General features: G+C 39.4%; 1 protein-coding gene and 1 pseudogene across 1 annotated transcript in view; both read left to right on the top strand.

Moving 5' to 3' along the window:
- Nucleotides 1-5,339: 5,339 nt before the first annotated feature.
- LOC138041601 (cyclic GMP-AMP synthase-like receptor) lies at nucleotides 5,340-8,372 on the top strand (annotated as a pseudogene).
- A 2,751-nt stretch (nucleotides 8,373-11,123) lies between these two features.
- The window catches only part of LOC138041041 (cell division cycle protein 23 homolog), a 22,553-nt gene continuing 9,764 nt past the window's right edge, over nucleotides 11,124-23,912 (top strand). The window contains exons 1-9 of the mRNA XM_068886817.1: nucleotides 11,124-11,252; nucleotides 12,735-12,948; nucleotides 14,914-14,956; nucleotides 15,052-15,145; nucleotides 16,870-17,002; nucleotides 18,881-19,058; nucleotides 20,873-20,970; nucleotides 22,053-22,134; nucleotides 22,879-23,043. Of these exons, the coding sequence (XP_068742918.1) occupies nucleotides 11,152-11,252; nucleotides 12,735-12,948; nucleotides 14,914-14,956; nucleotides 15,052-15,145; nucleotides 16,870-17,002; nucleotides 18,881-19,058; nucleotides 20,873-20,970; nucleotides 22,053-22,134; nucleotides 22,879-23,043 (1,108 nt within the window). The 5' untranslated portion in view covers nucleotides 11,124-11,151. The remainder of the gene's footprint in view (nucleotides 11,253-12,734; nucleotides 12,949-14,913; nucleotides 14,957-15,051; nucleotides 15,146-16,869; nucleotides 17,003-18,880; nucleotides 19,059-20,872; nucleotides 20,971-22,052; nucleotides 22,135-22,878; nucleotides 23,044-23,912) is intronic.

Raw genomic sequence — 23,912 nt, forward strand, 5'->3', positions numbered from 1 at the left:
GAAACAAAAATAGCGCACATAGCAATAAAATAAAAGACAAAACTGAGAACAGCGTAATTAAAAAGAAAGAGACAAATGTAAATGCCTCAACTGCTGATTAAGAATGGGATTTTCCCATTTAATGTGTAATGCCTCTTTGATCTTAATTTGGAATTTTGAGGCGGCTGAATCTAAGATCGTGAAACATTCTGTATTACAAGAGTCATGACAGCCCCTAGATGACGGCAGGTGTCTGTAAACATGCGAAGACTTGTCCGACAAGAGAAGCTCACGAGCACGTGTACAAAGGTGGCGAGTGGTCTCGCCAATGTAGCTGGCATTACAGCCAGCTACATGTTGGCCAGTTTTCTCAAATCGCCCAGATTAAGTTAGGACAACTACTCAAACATTATTGTGAAGCTGATTTAGATGTTAAGTTGGTCTTTAGTACGTTTAAACTTAGAAACATGTTCAGCGTGAAAGATTCAGTACCGCAAGGTCTACGTTCGCGTGTTGTTTATATTTTCGCTAGAAAGGTGAGCGAAATCAGGGGTACTTTATTTTCCGTGAACCATTTAAAAATCATGAGCTGACGCGAGCAACTTTAGAAAAGGCCATTTCCGAGTTCACGCCTGCCTCCTCTTCAAAGTGAGTCTAAGTGCGAAGTATTTGTGATGGTAATAAGGTCTCCTTTACATATGAATGAAAACTAATTTTCATAACAAAAACTTCGTACTTAGACTCGCCTTGAAGGGGAGGCAGACATGAACTCGGAAATGGCCTATTGCATGTGTGACTTACGCGCACGCGCTCAGCTGAAAACCCTTTCGAGCCTCCTTAAAAAAGGGACATTCTCTTGGAGATTTTCATCAATGTGCCTCCTTTTATTGGCCTCCTATTGTTTATAAAAGCACAGGCAGCCCAGGCTCGGTCTCGTAAAGTTGTAAGAATTTGTTTGGGAATCTCAATAACAGACTCAAAAAGATATTTACACGCAAAAGTTCTCAATAAACTAAATGCTACATCACCGTAAACTGGGTTGCATGTGTTACGTGTTATATTACTCAAAAGCAGAAGGCACTGAGTTGGGTGGTATTGAACTGCAGCGTTCCAGTAATTTTTTTTTTAAGTGGGGGGGGGGGGGAGGGGAGGGCGGTGATGTAGACCATTTGAGGGGTCACCCAGACGTCAATGGCCCTTTGGCTCACACGTTCACACGTTGAATTATTTTGTAACGTTGTGTCCCGTTTTGAGGTCTTTTACTTTATAAATAACAAAACACACCCTTGAGCGAAACTCACTCATTTCTTCTTTAAAGGGGCTATGTCACTCAAAATGATATAATCTATGATTTGGGGTGCAGAGATGTCTCAGTGACGAGAGCACTCGATTTGATTTGCGTTAATTGTTTATTTCAGTTTCAGTGTTCCCAATTAGTGCTCCAGCGCTAGAACGACTAGACACTTAATAAGTTGCTTTCGTTCCCTTTTTTTCCCAAAATGCCCAAAAAATAAAATGAAACATTGCAATAACCACTTAAAACTGTTGAACAACATGAAAGAAACACTGCAAAAGCAAAGAGAAGCATGGATGGATATAAATGTACAAGATTGAAACGGATTACATTTGGGTAATCTTGAAAAAAGTCGGCCAATTTTTTTCAAAATTTTGACAAATCGCCTGGATGAAGGTCGTTTATTTCTCAGAACCATTTCGTTTGTGATGAAACGATAATTTTATCAATAAAGGAATTCGACATTACCATTTTCGAGTTTTAAATTCGTGATTAAGCAAAGATTTTCTCGAAACACCCAAAAAAAAAACCTGACAAAGCCCCTTAAAGTGAAATAGTCTGCAAAAAAACTAACTGCAAATTGCTCTGACAGAAGTTTTCCTGCATGTCATGCATGTCTAGAGTTGCACTAAGCAAGCGTTTATGCCACACACTAAGGAAGGACTGAACATGTTGTTTCCGCTTCATAATTTCTCTTCTGTTCAGTCTAATCTCATGACAGGTCACAATTTTTTTTAGTTTACGTTTGCGTCAAATGGTATCGCAAAAGCCGGGAGTTACGGTGTAGCACTTTTATTTTATTTTTTGCGGATAGTACTTGATCCGCAAAAGTAAGTTCCAGCAGAAAAAAACACGAGCAAAATTAAAAACCGTAAAAAAATTACTCCCCTTAATATAACTAAAAGTGGCTTTTAATTCATATACAGTGGGGTCAAAAAGATCGTTTATTTTGATATTTGCATTGAGAAAAAGCATTGGAGCTTGCTACAAACAAAATGAAAAGGTAAAAGGTTAAGTCAATACTTTTCCAGTTTCTGGGACAAAGAAACGAACTCAAAGCAGTCAATCAAAAGGTCACGTTAACCATTTTCTAAAGCCATTTTCTAAGGCCTCCAGGATGCCACACAGTAAAAGGCAAGCCAACAGACAGATGAAGAAAAAATAACACAGTTTTGATATAAAACTCTGAATTTCCAATTGTCAGCGAAAGGTTAATAACAATCGACCGTAAAAACACTAAAATTCCTGGGGAAGGGCACGATGTTCTGTCAGAAGGAAGAGATTAATCATGTGCTAGGCAACAACAAAGGTGCACGTGATCACCTTGTGTCAAGGTTCTTGTTTACAATGAATGAAGAATGTTCATCGCCCGTCACTTTTAGAGTTAAACAATGTACTTTTTAGCCAAGAAACTTACGTCTTTCGTTTTTTAATTTTGTTGTAATATTTCACTGAATATTTACATTTCATCTATCGGGTCAGGAAGCCTTCTTTGTCGGGTTATTGACACGTGACCGGACTCTTATCTGGAACAAATTTGATCAATCCCTTCACTGAAGAACCATTTCTGTCAATAATGAGGCAAAAAATGGACACCAAGCTGTCTTTCAAATTCTTGACTGACAACAATTTGTCGAATTTCAAATTGTTTTTTTACCTGAAGACTGTGCAGAGTTGAGTACAAAAAATAAAATTATAAATAGCCAGAAAATTGTAAACGAAGACTACTCAAGGTGTTTGGATTCCGTCTCCGGTATTCAACTCGAATAAGTTACCAGAGAATTTGCCGTTTGGTTTCAGTATTATACATAACATCACAGTTTATAAAATATTAACGAAAACTCGACGAAGAGATAAATCAGCGACTAAATTTCTTGTGCACGTGGCGTGGCGATCTTTATTTCAAGCTTCTTATGCAAATTTTTGACACAGAATGTTCAATTACAAAACCGAATATTCCACTTAAAGGTCGTTAAAAAGCTTTTCCAGCGTAAAATTTATTGAAACAAACAAAATATTTGCCATAAGACAGAGATGCCAACCTATAGAGATCTAAAATCTGGAGATTTTTTCCATCCGGTCTCCCCACCCCTCCCCCCTCGATCAACCTAACCACTCCCCCTCCCCTCCTCTTCCCCCCCCCCCCTAAACGCACCCACCCATCCCCCAGCAGCTCCTTCAGAATACAAGAATATTCTGCCACCATTGTGAATTTGCGGGAAAACAGGGTACTTATGTCAAGAATTTTTATTGATGAATCGAAGATCCAATCAAACAATCGGTTATATGGCTATGACAGCTAAAGGAAGTCATTTTGTTTAGGTTTGAAACTAAGAGATGAAGAAATGCATTAAGAAACAATGAAGCGAGTTTGAAAAAAATCGATCTTTTTTAAACTTGGGGATGCAATTTGAGTCTAAAATGGAGAAACGTCTGTGAAAGGTTCAGAGTCGTTTTTATCCGGGAGATTTAATGACCCGTACGGGAGACCGGGAGATTCGTTCCGTATCCGGGAGACTCCCGGATAATCCGGGAGAGTTGGCATGTGTGATAAGAGGCAAAAAAAGGTAAAAGTCACTGCTTACGAGCCAAAAGGCACATCAGGCCGGCGCTTATCTCGAGTTTCCCTGGCATGAAGCGACCAGGAGTATTTATACGCCCCCCTGGATGGAATGCTAGTCCATCGCAGGGTTACCCCTAGTATTTCGCCGGTACCCATTTATACACCTGGGTGGAAGGAGGTACCGTGAGAGTAAAGTGTCTTGCCCAAGAACACAACACAAAGTCCTCGGAAAGACCTTGACCGTAAATAAAGAACCACAAAAGAGACATCAAGCTTTCTTTCAAATAATTCTTCGCTGTCACATTTCAATTTTTTTTTTACCTGAAGACTGCAGAGTTCAGTACAAAATAAATGTAAATTGCCAGACAACTGAGATGCGACTTCAGTAAACACTGATGATGCATTCAAGGCGTTCGATTCATTCAATGTTTGTTAAACCCATACAGAATTTGCCATTTGATTTCAGTGTTGTACATAACACTAAGTTAGTAAAATGTTAGAAACAAAGCTCACTTGACATCCAACGGCGAAAAATGCAATTGTTGTCGAAGACCATTACTCGTTGCTTTAAAGATTCCAAATATTTATTTTTTACCGCCTGTCTTATTAATCCAAAAATGTTCACTTAATTTTTGACCTGATGGTAATGTTTTGTGAGTCGTTTTACTGTTTTTGCTCCAAAACAACTCAAAACGGGGCGAAAAACCATTTTTTACAAAAACTTGCGTTTAGACGCTAAAACGAACGTTGTCCAAGATTTTCCAGTCTTAGTTAAGAACTCGTTACTGAAACATCTGTGTTGATTAGGCCGCTATGGGAATTTAATAGACCAAGAATCTTGTGCAAAAGCTTTGGGAAACATTTTTATGGGAAATTGTTTCATTTTCGTTCAGACTGACATGAATATCATCACATCAACTGAACCGTTTTCATTTTCCAGACACGTTTTTCTATTTGTTTCTGGTTTAACTGAGCAGCGAGTAGGGGAAAACGGCCTGTCCAATGTCAAGATTTTTTTGTGTTTCGCGTTTGATCGCGCTGTGGCCTGGCCTATAGCTAATGCGGGTCTTCATCACCCTGATTACATAGATAGTATGATCTATAGATCTGCACATGGTCTAGCGTGACGAAACTCGTTGAAGAATAATAATTAGGAATATGACCCGTTTTCGCGCGGCTTAATTTTTTATGCCTGTCTAGAGGTCAATCGTTTACAATTTTAATTAAACCTCTTTTTCTTAGCTTCTCAGTGTTCTGTATAGTCTAGCTTGTTTTATAACTAGACAGTTCCGTATTGGGCTGTATTGAAAAGACAGATCAAACTGTTTCCAGTTTATATTATCGAACGTTATTACGACAAAATGACTGGATGGTATCTTACATTTTTCAGTGGCTAAAAAGCAATACTGTTTTAATGTATTCCATGTATTCCAAGAAACAAATTAAGGGCGCGTTCGATTGACCCTATACGTGGAGTGATGATTACAACGGTATGTTTGGCGCGTTTCAAAGCAGCAAGGATAATAAAAATATGTTTAAAATAGCATTTCAGCAGATGTTTGACAATTTCAATACGAATCTCCGTAAAAACGAAGGATTTTAAACTTATATTCCATGTATTCCTATTCCGGAATACGGTCAATCGAACGCACCCTAAGTTTTGACTAATTGTACCGCAACTCTGCGAACGTGACCGTCACACTCGTGAATTCTACGTGAGGCCAAAAACTTAAAACCAAGGTGAAATTAGCTGAAATTGAAAGTGTTACGGTAAATCTTAATTCATCGTCATGGCTGAAATAGCGGATCATTTTGAGAGAAAAGCAAGGTTTGTGAACCAAAGTGAAGCAAAACTAATCCGAGAAAAACTGGAACGACTGGTGATCAACGTTCTGTCACTGGTGGAAAAGCGAGATAAGCGATTTCAGAGCTCTCTAATCAAAAGCGGAAGTGTCTACGAAGGAGTGAAAGTTGGCAAACCAGATGAATTCGACTTCATGATCAGACTTAACTTGCTTACGGACAAGGCTTCATTTCATCCTTGTGACAAAGGAGAAGGCTACGTGAAGCTCGACCTGGATGAGTACGATTGGAGAGAATTCAAAGATGAGGAAGGCTTCTTCAACCCAAATCTTCTCTGCCGCCATTTTAAGAAGCTCGTCAACGAATCTTCAAGCGATGCCGAAGTACCCGACGGACTCCGAATCCAGCGTGTCCGTCGAGAATATTTCGATGGTTCCTGGGGACCTGTGTTTTCAGACCTGCTAGGAAACAGCAGTGGCTAAGAAAATCCATCTGGTGTGATGTACTCGGAAACGCACGGCCCGGCTACCACACTTTACATAGATTGGGAAGGTGGGGAGAGTTACAGAGGTTTGAAAATAGGGGTTGACTTGACGCTAAGTTTGGAGTACCCTTCATCAAAGCTTCCGGTTCAGCTGGCCAAGCTTCCACCGGAAGTAGACATGATTCTCCAGAAAAGTGGATTTCACGTGGTTCCCGCTGGTTTTGACGTCTGGCGAATCTCATTTTCCATGGTCGAACAAGAAGTTTTGTACACCTCTCCTGAAGGTTTCAAAGCATGCTACCGAGTTCTGAAAATCGTCAGAGATGACGTCTCGGAGAGCCTAGGACTGAACCCGTGCTTAGTTCCATCGTATATGTTCAAGACTGTCCTTGTGTCCCACTTGTTTACAACACCGGGACATCTCTGGGAGAAGGATCTTTGGTCCCAAACGATAATTCAAATCTTAGATCTCGTTTTACAAGGCATGAAGCGAGGAGGAATTCAAAGTTTCTTCATACCGAGGTACAATCTACTTTCTGTGAGGGATCGCGACCATAAGCTGCGCCAGTTTGTGGTGGAAGAGATGCTGAATCAGATGAAGGGTTTGAAAATGGCGCACACTCTAGAGGAAGCTAGAGAAACAAAACGACAGATCAGGGTCTTAGAAATGGTGGACTTGTGGGAATACATGATCTCAAGCGCTCTTAGCGGAAAAGATCCGACTGCCCTGTGGAATAAGATGTTTCTTAACATTGGCAACGTTCCGGGCTCGCGCAAGTTTGGCTGGTTCTGGAACCAATTCTCTGACCTCAATACGACAGAGCTCGATGAAGACGCATACAAGAGATTGAAGGAGATATGGAACATTGTGGAGGAAGCGTTCAAGCAGTTACTGGCCACGTTGCAAGGGGAGCTAAACATGTTGGTCCAGAAGTTCTACATCAGAACTTGCGAGAAGAAAATGAAATACGAGCTTGAACACAGAGGCGTGTCGGAGTGTCAAGTCGAGCAGGTTCCCATTCGTCTAATTGTCTCTGAGATTTTAGAAGATATTGCAGAATGTTACATCGAAGAAGAGAATTCATCTTGGGCAAATCTTCACAAAGCACTTCCTCCAGAGTTCACCCCAACGTGCTTCTTTTCCGACGTTGCGGATGTGACAGAGAGGGAAGGAAGTGTCAATGGCCTTTCACTCCTCAAGCAACGCCTCAAAGACTATCTCTTGTGGGTCCCAGAGAATTACCTCATGACCCTAACTGTTGGTTATGTTCGACACATAGCTTTGCATGCTAAAGACATATTAAGACGGAAACTTGATTACATAACCATACCAGAGTTAGATTTGGATTGAACCGGGGGACTATTAGCTGTCTAGTTTCCAGGCCATCATCAAGTGGTGAAGTTCGTGTGTGCAACAGTCCCATTACTTCCTTGGAACGATTCTGGCGGATTTTGTCTTCAGACTTTTACTGTTTGGTTTCAATTTAGCCGAGAACATCTATAAATAAATTTTATAATATATGTGGCATACTCTCGAAATTAACCTTTCGCAAAAACTAGAGAGTAAAATTGTCAGTTAAGTCTTACAGGGAAAGAAGAGTAAGAATATATCAATGTAATTCAAACTTCATTTTCTTTGTATTCTTGATCGTTTGAGGAAAATTAACTATGGAGTCGATAAGATGCGTAGGGTAGCCTCGCCCTTCAAGACGGGCTTTGAATCGAGATAGTGCCTCCTCAAATGTCGTTTTTGAAGAGTTTTTTCGGCAAAACCTACTACTCTGTCCGTTGTTAAAACCCTTCTTGACACCTGGCGGATGACAAGAGGTAAAATGCTTCAATTAGTGTATTGGAAGGTTTCAGTCGGCGCGGCTGGTGATATGTTTTGATATGGAGAATAGATTATTTATGGAATCGTTCTCCTTTGTATACTGTTGTCGGTCTAGGAAAGCGATCTCCTTTTATGAAATTTAAGCGGTTAACTTCATGGTTAGATTGAAGTTGTTAGCTTGTACAATGAGCAGGTTGATTTCCTGTTTATCTACGTCCCATAGTGAGAAAACGCCATCGATGAAACGTTTCCATATTGTTGGTTTAACTTTGTTTCGATTTCTGGGTGGTAGACAAAACACTTTCCCTCAGTCCATACACTACCCCAATGGACTACTCTAAAGATACTATTTCGAACTTCGTCTCGGTCCATAAACACGCAAAAAAAGAACGGGGCCAATATCCAGCCATCTTGACAGAACAAGCTTGGTCAATAAAGGATTTATTATACGACTTAAAACACCAAAAAATGATCTTTGATCTTGCGGGACCAAGCGAGAAATCCCGAGCTTGCAAGATAGCTCCATCTCCAATCACAGCACGCGATTTGGTTCATCTTGCGCGATCACGGAGCTAGTCATATAATAAAAGTGTATAATCATTTCAGTTCTGTCAATAGTACTCATTCGAAATACTGTTAGTACTTTTTAGAGGTAGTCTATTTGGGAAGTCCATAGGGGTAGTGCATGGACTGTGGGTCAGTGTTTTGTCCACAGAAATTAAAACAAAAATGCTAAGCTAAGAGTATAGCATGGCTAAGTTAAACCAACAACATGGAAACGTTTCATCGATGGAGTTTTCTCACTATGGGACGTAGATAAACAGGAAATCAACCTGTTCATTCCACAAGCTAACAACTTCAACGTAATGATAAAGTTAACTGCTTAAATTTCAGAAATGAGATCACTTTCCTAGAACGACACCATTATACAAAGGAGAACGATTCCATAAAGAATCTATTCACCATATCAAAACATATCACCAGCCGCGCCGACTGAAACCTTCCAATACACTGATTGAGGCATTTTACCTCTTGTCACGCGCCCGGTGACAAGAATGGTCTTATCAACGGAGAGGCTAGTAGGTTTCGCCGAACAAACTCTTCAAAAACAACATTTGAGGAGGCACCATCTCGATTCAAAGGCCGTCTTAAAGGGCGAGGCTACCCTACGCCCTGGTGGGGCGTCTCTCCTCCTCTCTCTTTTATCCTCTTTCTTCCCGTTTTCTCTTCGCCCCATCCTCGACTAAGGAGTATGTTCACAGCTAGGCTATTCGGGGAGAGCGGTTTCAACACAGGCTTATTTCAAGGACCTAAATTCAATCGATTTTAGAACTTGTTACAGAAACGTTTGTGTTGATTAGGCCAGCCTGTCTGATGTCAATATTCTCAAAAGCCGATTAACTTAATCCAGGATTAGCGTAAACTTTTGTTTCACGTTTTCAACTTTTTGGTGAAAGTTTCTTTTGCTTATTTTTGTTTTTCATGATTGATTTCTTCTCATGTAAAGTTCTGCCTAAAATCTGCGTTGAACAGCATTTGGGAGTAGAGAAATAAACTGCTTGGTTAATTTTTAATCTTAGATTAGCGTTAATCGGCTTTTGAGCAACTGGGCCCAGGTCTATAGCTAGTGCGGGTCTTGTTTCTGACAAACGAGCATGATTAGGCATATGATCCGTTTTTGCGCGACTTTATTTCTTTTACCTGTCTAGAGGTCAATCGTTTGCAATTATAAACCTCTTTTTCTTAGCTTCTCATGGTCCTTCATGGTCGCTTGGTATCTTACATTTTTCAACGGCTTAAAAACAATACTGTTTTAATGTATTCCATGTATTCCAAGAAACAAAGGAAGTTTTGACTAATTATACCGCCACTCTGCGAACGTGGCAAATTCGTGAATTCTAGTTTTCAAAGGCGGAAGTGCTTAGTTAGCTTTATGCGCCGATCAAATCGAAACTTCAACATAACCCCCTCCCCTTCCCCCCGGGCAAACTCCGGGCATTTGACTATCTTCTGTGCCCGGGGAGTGGGGAAGATTGAACCGGAAGTGTCAGGTTTCAAATCAGTTTTGGGGTTTTATGCATTGTATGCATACAGGCCCCTAAGTCAGAGGCAGATCTTGATTGTCAGTCAGCTTGTCACTTTGAGGACGAGATCACACGTGACAGATCTCCGAGAGCATAAATAGTCTGGAATGTAGACTGGAACTAGTAAGAATGTAGACTAGTAATTGTACACTAAATGAAATATCCCACAAAAATTCCTTATGCAATTTATTTATTTAATCACTTTCACCACAACAGAGAAACAGGCTGTGGTGGGGGTTGCACAACAGAGCGAGGCTCCAAATTAAGTGCGCCCTTTTTACCCTCCCAACCATGATATACCACAGAAGACAGACCACAACACCGGGAACTACATGCCCTACTCTTTGCGACAAGTGTGCGGGTTCTTTTACGTCCCACAGGATTATGAACATTGAAGGGTTGTGAGACGGGACCTCCGGCTTATCGTCCTTATCGGAGAAGACTAGAGAATCTAACCATTTGCAGATGTAATTACAAAGGCAGCACTTTCTCGTCAGTTATTTAAAGACCCTGAGTGTTGGTCCGGCCGGTCGGAGTTGAACTCACGACCTCCCGCGTGACAGCCCCGTGCTCAAACTGACTGAGCCACCGGCGCTCAACGTCATCTGCCAACACTACACATCAATACTATTTACTTTATATAGTCTACCGTCAATATCTACTCGACAACCTCGACTTTTCCTTTGTTTCGCGATCACTGAAGCGATACTCTACAAAGTCGAGCTCGTTTGAACATACCACTCGACTTGTAGAGCATTATACTGCACGCGAGTATGCGCAGTCGAAGTCGACTTAACCCACAATTCTCTGTTTCGTCATACTTGTAGAGTGGTTGTATAGTCCGTGTATAGTACGTTTGAACACCTTATACCCAACAACGCTATACAATGTCGATCATACAAAGTCGAGTGTTGTATAGTGCGTGTATAGTGCGTTTGAACAGGCCTTTACTCCTCATCACCATTCGTTATTTTACGTCACTAGTCGTTAATAGTCTTTGCAGTTTGAGGCCAACCTCGTTCCCAGGGTCCTCTCTCTTCCTTCCTCGAGGAAGGTACGTCTCGTTCCAGTCCTTAGTCACCCCAATTTGCGCGCGAACTTTTCAAAAACAAAATGGCGGCTGTGTCGAGTGTCTGTCTCCCCGAGATCAAGAGAGACCTTCTTTTCGCGGTAAAAGAATGTTCAGAGAGAGGTTTGCTCCATAGTGCCAAGTGGTAAGATAAGCTTGAGTAACCGTTGACGTTTTGTTTTAATTGATGGATGAAGTGAAGTTATTAATCAATAACCTAAAATGGTTCGATTGCCAGGGTCTGTTGTCTGGGATGGGATTCTCAAAGAAATGCGAGCACTCCTTTGCAGGAGTTGTCAACCTATAACCTTTTGATTACTAGTTCGGATGCTCTACTGCTTTACTCGCTTAGGGGAGTAAATTTCGAATTTTGGTCTCACTTAGGGTGTTCTGGGCAAAACAATCATATGTAGCCGTGAAGGTCTCCTTTAGGGTTGTGCGCGAAGAAATATAAAAGTGTATATTGACATTTAACATTTTTTCACATAGGTGAAAGAATTAGATGATAATGTCTTTGCCATCATTAAAAGTCACTCTATTTTTTATTTCTCTGTGTGTTAATGTGGTCCCTTTTAGGGGTCAAAAAAGCCTGGACCATGCCCAGATTGGTCTCCTGTAGGGGTTTAATTTAAATTTAAGCAATTGATTATCGTCATTTTATAGACACCTGAAAAATTCAGGCAGCTTCAACGGAATTCAAACCCATGACCGCTGCGAAGCCGATGCAATGCTCTGGTCCAACTGAACTTTGAAGCCACAGTTAAGAGCAGGTCCAATTTTTTTCAGTACGCATTATCCATTCTCCTCAGGCTTTGTCGCCGGGAGAGGACAAAACACGGAGCCCTACTCCATGGAGTACCCTATGGACTACCCAAATGGAGTACCCTAAAAATACTATTCCAAATGAGTACTGTTGATCCATGTCTAAGCGGCATCTCAAATAGTGCTTACTTAAGCCTCAACACCCATTTTAATCACCATTGTTCAACAGTATTTAAGTCTAAGCACCCATTTTAAAAAGGTTAGCTTTCGATTATTGTTGTGATGGCCGATAACTTCATGTAAGCTAACCTTTTTAAAATGGGTGCTTAGACTTAAATACTGTTGAACAATGCTGTTTAAAATGGGTGTTGAGGCTTAAGTAAGCACTATTTGAGATGCTGCTTACACATGGATCAACAGTACTCATTCGAAATAGTATTTTTAGGGTACTCAATTTGGGTAGTCCATAGGGTACTCCACGAAGTAGGGCTCCGCGTTTTGTCTTCTCCCTTTGCCGCCTACTTGCGCTTTATAGACTAAACATAGAACTTGTGAAATTGTTAACCCCACAGCCCAGTAAATAAAAGGAAGAGATATCCTCTTTGTTTGAGACTCTGGGGTACTTGGATACTCTCTTTGTTTCATTTTATGCTTCTTAGCAACTGCTACAAAAGCACTCATCACAGGTGAAAACAACTGCTCGTAAACTCCAAGATTCAGCTATAACCTAAATGCAACTTCAATATTCCACACAAGCCTGCACTTTTGAGTTGACCTCTTTAAGCATTTTTGGCGTTAAATTTAGGTGTCATTTGAACCAAATTATCACACAGAAATTCAATCCTTGGCATTTTTTTCCTTGCAGGTCTTCAGAGCTGGCCTTTTCTATTCCATCCTTTACTTCATCTGTTTACCTTCCCAAAACTGATTATTCTGATGAACAGTTTGTAAAAGATTTTGATAAATATACACTGGGTAAAACTTTCTTTGATCTTAAGGAGTTTGACAGAGCAGCATTCTTTTTGGAAGGATGCACAAGCCAAAAGGCATACTTTCTTTATATGTATTCACGTTATTTGGTGAGTAATTATTTGAATAGCTTTGCAAGTGTTCTTTCTTAGATAGTCCTAGAAACCAGGGTTGAGTTGCTTGAATCATGGTGAATGCTGACCATTAGTTAACTAAAACCTCAAATCTCTTGCTTCTCTTGGACCTACAGTTAATTTAAGGTTGCTCAAACCAGTTTCAACACTTGAAAGAAATGTTCTTATTAGAAGGATTGACACTACAACACTAATTATCACTAAACAGCAATGTTGTGGTACTTTATCAAACACCAATTATTGTTGAAAAAGATTCGGTCATTTTTGTGACGTAAAAAGCTACTGTGGCAACAGGAAAGCCCTGCAAACAGATCCCTCTTTTGGGACATCTTTTTGAACTCAGAGCAGCACCCATCAAGACAGCTAGAAAGTATTTTTGCAAGACTGGTATGAACCACATATGAGTTTAATCTAGAGCTGTATCAAGAGTTAGGTGATTTCTACCTATTTTAAATCTCTGACAAACGGTTCTGTGACCCGTAGGCACGCCTTGAAACAGTTGTACGAGGCTATATGTAGCTCTAATAGATGACCATACTTAAAAACATATCTTTTTTAGATATATAACAATTACCCAGTTTAAAGTTATGGCAGACTTTACTTCTTCAAAGGAAAATGTTACATGGCACATACCGAAAAACCGCTGGCTGCATTAAACTGAGAAAACTGCAACAATATAAATCATGTCTTTTTATTATTGTTCTGAGAGTTCTTTGGCAGAGGCTGAAGTCAGATTTTTCTGAGATTTTCATAATTTGCCCAGGCAAGCCCAACCAGAATAAGTCTTACAGTGGAACCCCAGTTTAACGATCTTTGGTGTAACATTATTCCTGGTATAGCGGTTTTCAAATGACTGTCGTAAAACCAAAACCAAAGTAATTACTTTGGCCAATGAAGAAGCACGGAGACAATCCATTAAACCAATCAAAACTCCAAGTAATTGCACATAGCCGACACAAAGCGCGGGAAAATGTGCACGCACAAGCCACGATTGGTTTTGGTTTCACTTTTGATTGGTTGAAAAAATGGCAGGAGAACTTTCAACCAATCACTGAGTGAAGTAAATGCAAAACCAAAGCAATTCGCTAATAGACCAATTTCGATATATTAAAATTCAGTCCCAAACAAAAGGCATCAACTCGAGGCTCTGGGAAATAAATATAAGGATTTGTATGAGTTTATTCCCCAGAGCCTCAAGATGATGTCTTTTGTTTAGGACTGAATTTTAATATATCGAAATTGGTCTATTACTTTCGACACTGAATTGAAAACCGCTCTATAAAGATCAACATTCGTTTGCCCAGCAAAAGTTATAGCAAAATGTATGGGGCAGAACCCCGGTATAATTATATTCCTGGTCTAACAATGGGAATGTCGTTGACCGAGCACAAAATATTTCGGGTTATAACAATAAAATCAATATCACAGACCACAGGAAATGCTCATAGTCTAACAAAACAAACTTTTACTACATTAACAATAATTATCATCAATGTTTCTGTCAACAGTCATGAGTGGTCTTTGTACGCTCCAGTAGCCAATGTTAATTGACATATCTTAAGCCGCTTTATTCGCCACATCCTCGTTGTCCTTTAATATTTAGTTTGTTAATTGAATATCTTTGAATATCTTTATCCCAGTATAGTCATGATATTTTTAGAAATTTTCCCACAATATTGTTATACCGGGAATTCGGGTATAGTGATATCCCGGTTTAACGATATAATTTTAATGCTGCCTTGGCATATCGTTAAAACCGGGGTTCCACTGTACTGGACAATGCTTATTTTTAATGAAGCCTCAATGTAAACTAGTATCATGTGTATGGAGGTGGAAATGAAATTGTGCCATTCCTGGTTGCTATGACCTAATTGATCATCTTCTTACAATGTACTTATTTTGTCATGTTTTGCTGAAATTAAATTAAATTTTATATCAAAGGCAGGTGAAAAACACAAGAATGATGACATGACAGACATTTTAGGTATGCCACAACCCTGAAGTTTAATATTTTTTCCCTCCTCTTGGTATTGACCCTATGGATATTTTTTATGCATCTTTTGCAAATTGTTTTTTAAGGTCCACAAGAAACTGTAGTAAACAAGGCCCTGACATTTTTAAGAGCAGAATTGTGCAAAAAAAGAAAGGATCTTGATGGTTTTGGTCTCTTCTTGTAAGAATTATTGACTTTTTACCATACTTAATATTAATTTTGCTTTCATTGTAACAATGAACTTTCAAATGTTCGAATTTGTGAATGACCCTGGAATTCCATAATTAAATTATTGAACTTCACTATAAAACATTGCGATAAAATATTAAACATGGTAAAAAAACAGTAAAGAAGTTTAAAATGCGACGTTTCGACTTAACTTGAGTCATTATCAAGCAATGAAAATAAAAATGAACTCGAATATATAATGAAACAAAGCATGAAGTTATGCTGTTTACCCTAGAGATGCAATCAAGTAAAAAGCGTAGCTCAAATGAAGTCCTCTTGAGTATTGAGTGAAGGCTTAAGTTCCTTTAAATTAGTTAATGAAGAACATTTCATACAGAAGGCAATCAAACTTAGTTTGGCATTTCTTAAGAATAGAGAACTGACTGCTTAAACTAGATTGCGTCTCTGGGGTAAACAGCATAACTTCATGCTTTATTTGCTTTATATATTCAAGTTCATTTTTAATTTCATTGCTTTATAATGACTTAAAGTGCCCCTAACCGCAAAATACTTTTTTCTCTAAAATGAATCTTTGCACCTGTTCGAAATATTTTCCTTTTTCTAACAAATCCTGCCTTTTTATAGGCTTCAAAACTTGCAAAAAACCAAGCATCTTTAATTTTTTCACGACCGAGTCAGAAGGGGAGTGGGTCTATTCCTGATTTGAGTTCACAATCTACTTTGCATGCATGTTTACAAAGAGTTGATACAATGTAAATCAGTTTGTGACGTCAAATCAGGAATAGACCCACTCCCCTTCTGACTCAGCCGTAAACAAAAGATGCTTGGTTTTGAAGCCTATAAAAAGGCAGGATTTGCTAGAAAAAGGAAAATGAGGCCGCAATGCATTTCGAACAGGTGCGAAGATTCATTTTAGCGAAAAAAGAAAATGGGGGTTAGGGGCAATTTAAGTTAAGTCGAAACGTCACATTTTAAACTTTACCGTTAATTTTTTACCATGTTTAATATTTTAATGCAATGTTTTATACTGGGGTAGTAAAGTTAAATACAAAATTTCTTTTAAATTATTGAAATAATTATATTCTTGTTATTCTGTCAAATCATTTAAATTGGCACTCTATCTTCTACAATTTACTAGGAAAAATTGTAGTCAAAAGCTTGAAAGTCGAGGGAGTCATACATCTTTCTTTTAATCCAGCCTCTCACAAATTACCAACAACTTGCTGTAGAGGTGATAAGTGCATTCATTACAAAGGCTTTTTAAGAGTAGGGCAAACAAAATCAATGGTTTCTGTTGTCACATAATTGCTTACATGTACCATATTTTGTTACGGGAACTCTAGGGCATGTGAATTTTATTACCCACAGAAATACCCAGTAAGTTCTCCGCCCTTAAACCATAACAACTTTGACTACAGTATACAGCACCTTTTCTCTTTCTTTGTTTCTTCTGTTCATCTGTTCAGTAGTTATCCTGGGAGTGTGCGCTCTCTTCTTGTTTTCCATCAATTTAATATATGACTATGGCTCCAAGATAGAGCTCAAAGGCTGCAAATCTTTCAAATTATATTGAACTCTGGTTCTATTCATTTGACAACTGTGTTTACCTTGCTCAGCCATGTCCTATTAGTTTTTTGTTCTTGACAAAATGAGGTGAGACAAGTTCCAGATCACAGGTGGCATCTTACTTCAAATTCCATTTTTGTCGTGGTCAGGTATGGCATAGTTTTGAAGAAACTTGACTTAAGAGAGGATGCATTGGAAGTGATGCAGGAATCTGTCAATAAAGAACCTCTTCATTGGGGCTCCTGGCTAGAGCTGTCATCCCTTTGTAGCGATAAAGAAACTGTGAGTCATATTATCTACTGATTTGTAGCTGCAACTTTTTTAGGACTCCACCACATTGAACCTAAATTACAAACTCCTGACAAGTCCGACTGTATGTGCTGCAGTTGCAAAAATCAACGATGTAACTGACATCGGGCAGTGGACTAAGTATCCTAACCATTCTCAGGAGCTATTACAAAATCGTAGATATGCTGCCCGCTACATAAAGGTTATGTTAGGATATCTATACTTAAATTTCGGCAACAAGCGGGCAATAATAAGACTCTTGACTTGTCCGAAATTGACAGTCATCTGTGGTTAACCATTTTCACTGTATCCCCAGCAGTACTGAAGGAGGAATACCCCCTTTTTAACAACGGACCCCAATTTCTTCAATTGCAAGGCTCAGGGTATGAAATCTATTGTCTATGGCCAACATAGCCACCACGCAAATAAGGCCCTTTGGGCTAAGTGAGACCTGTCTGGGAGCACTGTATCCCACAAATACACGACATGTATTCCCCAAAGACGAATGGGTTATGCACCATCCTTGAAATTTAATAAGACCCCACTATTCCTTCGAGGTGTAAAAAATCCAGCGAAATAACCACAACTTAAAATGAAGCAATCTCTATGATGACTAACCCCAAAGACGAGAGAATGTGGGCACTGTACTTGTATAATTTATATCTCACATAACAGTCTGAAGACCAATGCCCTAGTAGCTAATGAGCCAGGGGGGAAGGCCAACTGAGGAAGCAGTAGTAGTAGCTGCTCAAATCCTATAACTGTGGCCAGTATGTTGGGAGGCATCAAAACCACACATAGACAAAAGCTGCCTAGTTTCTGAGGTTAAAGCTTTTGTAAGTGGTGTCCCATATTGATAGGCAAAGAGGGATCAGTTGCTGTAGGTAAAATTTGTGAGAACCTACAGCTGTAGATGCATTTGTCCCCTTAAAGCCTATATCAACCCCATACCTTAAGTTAATACAGAGTTTGAAGTCAAAAATACGGTTTTTTTGGTCTAATTCATCTTGGAGTTGGGGGGGGGGGGGGACCCGTAACTACTGCTTGCGTTAGGACCTGGATTTTGAGCTGAAATGGCGACCGTCCGCTTTATCTCTTCCCCACTCCCTGGGTTGCTGCCACTTGGGACAGTCAAGAGTGGCATGAGATCCCTGGTATTTACTACAGACAATTGCCTAAAATTGCTGGGTACTCTGGAGCATGTGCTGTTGAAATGTTTCGGTGGGGCAAAACAAAAGTTTTCAACCCTGCAGGACTCAATATGGCTGCCGTATGATTAAGGCCCATAGACTTACTATTTTCCCCTCTTTTGTGGTTGCTATGGCAACAAAGTATTCAAATCTCTAAAGTCTAGGACCCTCTTCCAGGAGTAGTGTCTCCTGGAGAGGGGTGGGTCATGTGACCCACTGAATATAGGGACCTTCCTGGGTATGGTGGGTGTAGGGCCCCCAGGATATTGTTACTGCAGCCCTGGGGGCTCTGGGATCTCTGCAAGGGTATTGTGACTGCAGCCCTGTGGAGGTTCCCTTAGAGAGGATGATGCCTCTCACTTAGAGTACTGTGACCTGTCAAGGGGAGTTCTTGGGTTTCTTAAGTCTCAAAGCGAGCAAAATAATAACACTGCATGGACTGCCGTCATGACTGCGGCAACCATGCTCACAGACCTAGTTCCTCTCTTCTTGTTATCCTATCCCACAATAAAACGGAAGAAAATGGTCAAATAATTTAGCCATTTTCCTCTTACGAGTGACTGTTCTCGATTTTACTCTGTCTAGTGCCAGACACTTTTACCCATCAGTGGAAGCCGGTTTTGGGGTGGAAAGTTAACAACATGTATGTGTAACCCCTGCTTTCTTTCTTTCCTTTTTTCAGCTCCACTCTCTTTCTCTCCCCTCCCACTGGATGGCACAGTTCTTTCAAGCTCATGTGGCCATCGATCTTCAGATGAATGACGAAGGACTAGAAAAATATGCAAACCTTAGTCAAGCAGGGTTTTCGGAAAACAAATACATCCTACTTCAGACCGCCTTAGCACATTATCATGCACGAGGTATGTATAAGCATTACATTTTAAATAAAGATCACCTTTCATGTAAATTATTATCAAAGTTTTGAAAAATATGTGAAATCACACCAATGAAAGAAACAAACTTTAAATAAAGCAAGGACTATACTCCAAAATCTCTGATTTTCAATTCCTTTCCAACTCAAGCCTTACATGTATATGTCCAAAACATGGTAGTATTACCAAAGTGTTCTCTTAGAGACATGCCTTGCTTAATACTTTCAGATGTAAGTATTTTGTAACATTTCAAGATTTTCTTACAGATATTTGAGGAGCAAACAACATCAATGGTTGCCTCTTATCTGAATAACGAACTGAAATGTCTTTAAAGATCTTTGCATGACGCTCTAGCAAAGCAGGGGTTTTTACATAAAGGATGAAGTGATCTTTGCAATGAACTGGACAATTTAAGCAGTTGTCTCTTATGTAGACACCTGAAAAATTCAAGTGGCTTCAACTGGATTCAAACCCATGTCCACTGCTATATGGCAGATCCAATGCTGTACCAACTGAGCTACAAAGCCACTCAGTTTGGAGCAGGTCAATTATTTTGTTGGCAGAAATCTTGAGACCCTGAAAGTTCCTGTCAGTGGCTAACTCAAAAGCATCTGCTACTTTTGTCACTTCTCTGCCAAATTTATTTGAATCACACCTATTTGTATTCCTCTAATGTATTAATTATCACTTCAATTTGTCTAAACCCTGTAGTTAATAGAAAGTGTAGAACATGTGAAAATACAGATGGGAGTGAATTGAGAACTTTTTGATGTGGGTCGCTTTAGTTGTCATCTTGTATCATGTGATTTATAGTATCCCATTATCCTATTCTATCCAACAAATGTGGCTGGCTGGCCTTATATCTCATATTCAGTACATACTACAAAATGTTCACAAGTCTCAGGTCACAGGTCTCGTTCACTGGTCTCTGTTTTACTGAATGAATACTGAAAAAAACATAAACATTCATTAAAGCTAACCTTAGGCCTAATTAGACCTAAACAAGAGTTTTTAGACCTAAGGTTAGCTTTAATGAATGTTCAGGTTTGTTTCTGTATTGGTAAAACACTGAGACTTGTAAACAAGATAAACAAGATCAGTGACCTGAGACCTGTGTTTTGCACCAGTGCCTCTCAATGCTATATCCAAACATGCACAAAAACAGCTAAAAGTCAGGGGAAGTTGTCCTAGTGCTAATAGGGCGCTTATGAAACCACGATGCCGATGGCAACGACGACACTACCAAACAATAGGTTTAGTGATCAAAAACAATGGCTCTGCACGTGCATTTTACATTTTTGTACATTTCTTTGCCGTCATCTCCCAAATGACGACATGAAATGACCAAATTCAAGGTTCTGTGGAGGACGTAAGCGCATGACGATGAATTTTCAGTTCTCTCTCTACGCTTCCAACCCACTCATACCAGTTTAATTCCTCGACATTTACTACACATTTTTACCACGAAATGACATGAAATAGTTTCGTAGTGATATGAATAACGTGAACTCGTATTTTTAAATTAATTCCTTGTAGCCGTCATCGTCCTCATTTTCTAAGCTCCCTATTACAGATGCAGATTAGTGGTAACGTGGTAAGCAAGTTGTTTGGTGATGGGTAAAAGGACAACAGTACTGAAAAATCAGAGTCCTGTGCTGTTAAGGAGTTATGTGCCCTGTGGGAAGGATGCAAAAATACAGCTGAAAAAGCAAAGTCCTACCGCTGTAGGTAGGATTCAAGCCGTACATGTAGGTTTAAATCCTGCCTTGGACTCTAACATTTCTGCACTTCTATGCCTGCAGATTTTGTAGCAGCTTGTGACTTATTCCAAGAAGTACAAAAGAAGGATCCATATTCACTAGAACATATGGATACATATTCTAACATTCTTTACGTCAAGGTGAGATGTGCGTTATAACCACAGTGCTTTAAATAAGAGCAGGGTTGTCACTAAGGGCATGAGGCCAGAGATTTTCCAGCCTGCAAAATTTGTGTTTGGCTTGATACACAAACCAGAAACTAAAGACTTAACAATAGAGGCAATGACTTGGACTTAAAAACAAGACAAGCTGCTACAACACCAATTCGTAGCCTCTTTATGAGAGCTGATACGCCAAACACACTGTCCTGAATGATAATCTGCTTAATTGGTTAAAGGGGCCCACCAGATAAGGAAGCCAGCTATATAACAACAAATTTGTTCTGCTCTAGTGTGAATTTTTTCTTTAGCCTTTTCAGAAGGTGTGAGGGACTGCTGTCCAAAATTGTATAATTTGGATGAATAGCAGTGATCTCATGTACATAGAGATCACTGGATTAAGCAATTTCTTCATATATCAATCACAAGTTGGTGCTCTCTGGTTTCAATCTCATTCCAGTGGTATGCCATGAAATTGAAAGCTTTCTCACAAGGTTTGGTCAATATGAATCACTGAACAGCAGAAATAAGAATGTAAACCTCTGTTTACAAAAATATGTCCATTGTAAATATTAAGGACTGTGCCTACTAATTCAAAGGTATTTTTGCCCTGGTTTATGATTTTGTAGGAAATGTAGATCTTAACAAGTGTTATGGAAGTCCAAAAAGAAAATTGGGGGTAACCACACATTTTTCAAACATAATTGATGAATAATATTTGTGAAAAGCTTTATAATACAAAGCAATGTATGGCGTTCTTTCTCAAATTGAAGCTTAATTATCTCTGAAAAATGCATGGTTACCCCCAATTTTCTTTTTGAATACAAAGAGTACTTACTAAGATCTACTTTCTCAGCCGAGGATAGTTTTAAACTGTGCAAAAATATCACTGTATTGGTAAGCATCACCGATAGGAAACCCATGTATCTCAAGATGCGCAGAACATATGCGCAATAACAATAGTAGGCAGCATCCTTAAATGTATGCTTAATGATAGGACTAGTGAAGGCCAACCAGGAAATTGAAGTTTATACAGGTTCCTTTCCTTTTTATATCCATATCAGGAAATGAAGCCAGAGTTGAGTTATTTAGCTCATCATACAAACAGCATTGATAAATACAGAGAGGAAACATGCTGTGTGATAGGTCAGTCATGTCTATTCATGAAAAGTCCCCTTGCTGTAATGCTAGAGTTTGCCAAAAAATGCAAGGGATTGGAGTAGCAGAATCGTATAATTTTAGGCCAGCTTTGTTTCTCCAAAGAACACCAATTTGGGGCTTAATGTTGTTTGTGCTCTTTTATTGTTGTTTTTGGCTGTTTTTCACCTAGTTTTTGTAGGAGGCAAATTACTAAGTCAGACTGAACAGAAGCAAGATTGCTGCTAAAATTCTAGCTAGGTTGTGTAAAAGGGGCTTGAATTAAATACCCACTATTATTTTTGCCTAACAGGGAAGAATAAATCTGCACAAGTGTCAAGAGAAATCTGCAACGGGAATTATTTCCCCTTTTTATGAAAGTGAATCAAAAGCAGATTGAGATTCCAAAACATCTGCTGGCAGGCTACTAAATTTCAGGAGAGATTTTTGGCCAGCCAAATAAAGAAAAGTGTGATGAAGTAACTTTAATTGTTTATTTGTCGTTTAAGTCATCCGTTTATTCACTGTAAGTGCTGATAAAAAGTCCTTTCTTTGCTAAACCACTTAACAAGGGGGCATGGTCGCCAGAAAAAAACGTAGAAATCTGGCAAATTGGACGGAAATTTGGGATCCCTGGGTATGAGAGAAGTACAGTTTTCATGTACCCCTAAAATAAACCACCTTAATGTCTCTTCCTCAGCCCTCTCCCCCTAAAAAATGTTAGTCAAACATAAACCTAATTATAATCTCTAGGAAACTACTACAGTCTTCATGACCAGCACGAGAAAGCAGTGACGTACTTCCAGCGTGCACTTAAACTCAATCCACAGTACACGTCGGCATGGACACTAATGGGCCATGAATTCATGGAAAGGAAAAATACTTCAGCTGCTATTGAAGCCTACAGGAAAGCTATAGGTAGAAATCCATTAATTGCCCCTTTGATTTTGATCCTTTTTCTTAACCAATGATATTCTTGTTTTGTGGGCATGCCGTTGCTGTAGAGGAAAAAAGTAATCGTGTTGCTCGTGCGGCGCATTTTAGCACATTTTAATGCCGTACTCTGCATAATAACTTCGTGAAATCACCAAATTTGTAAGAGTTATCGGCCTGAAGCGATGGGTTATGTAATTTATTCCCCGCGTGCGTTGCCCGAGGGGAATAAGTCACTTATCCCCCTTGCATATTAACACATAATCCCCTCGCATTTAAATTAGCTGTTCATTAGCCCAGCTCTTCCCTTCAAACAATCAAAGCCGCACCCAACTTTTCAGACATTTGATTTGGGGGTTATGTAATATATTCCCCCCGAAAAGAACAAAGGAATCCGAGCTCATGTAAAAATAAGAGGTTTTAACGACAACGCCGACCATACAAATGCGAAACTTTGTACACTTTGTTTGCCCCCAAATTTTGCATAAACCATAGTTTTCAACTGCTCTTTGGAATATGCAGTGTCCCAAGAGCATTTGAGCAGTTAATGCAAAATTTCGGGGGCAAACAAAGTGTATGTGAAAATAGAGAATTCTCTATTTTTTACTCTGAAACCGTTCGTACCAATAGGCTATTTCTGAGTTCATGTCTACCTCCTCTTAATAGCGAGTCAAAGTGGGAAGTTTTTCGTATGAAAATTAGTTTTCATTCATATGTAAAGTAGAACTAATTACCATCACAAACTCTTCGCAGTTAGACTCGCTTTGAAGAGGAGGCAGACGTGAACTCGAAAATGGCCTATGTGTTTTTAGCATTATTTCCTACATTGTACGACGGGAACCAGATATATTTTA

Source organism: Montipora capricornis, chromosome 3, assembly GCF_036669925.1.
Source record: "Montipora capricornis isolate CH-2021 chromosome 3, ASM3666992v2, whole genome shotgun sequence".
Classification (NCBI taxonomy): Eukaryota; Metazoa; Cnidaria; class Anthozoa; order Scleractinia; family Acroporidae; genus Montipora; species Montipora capricornis.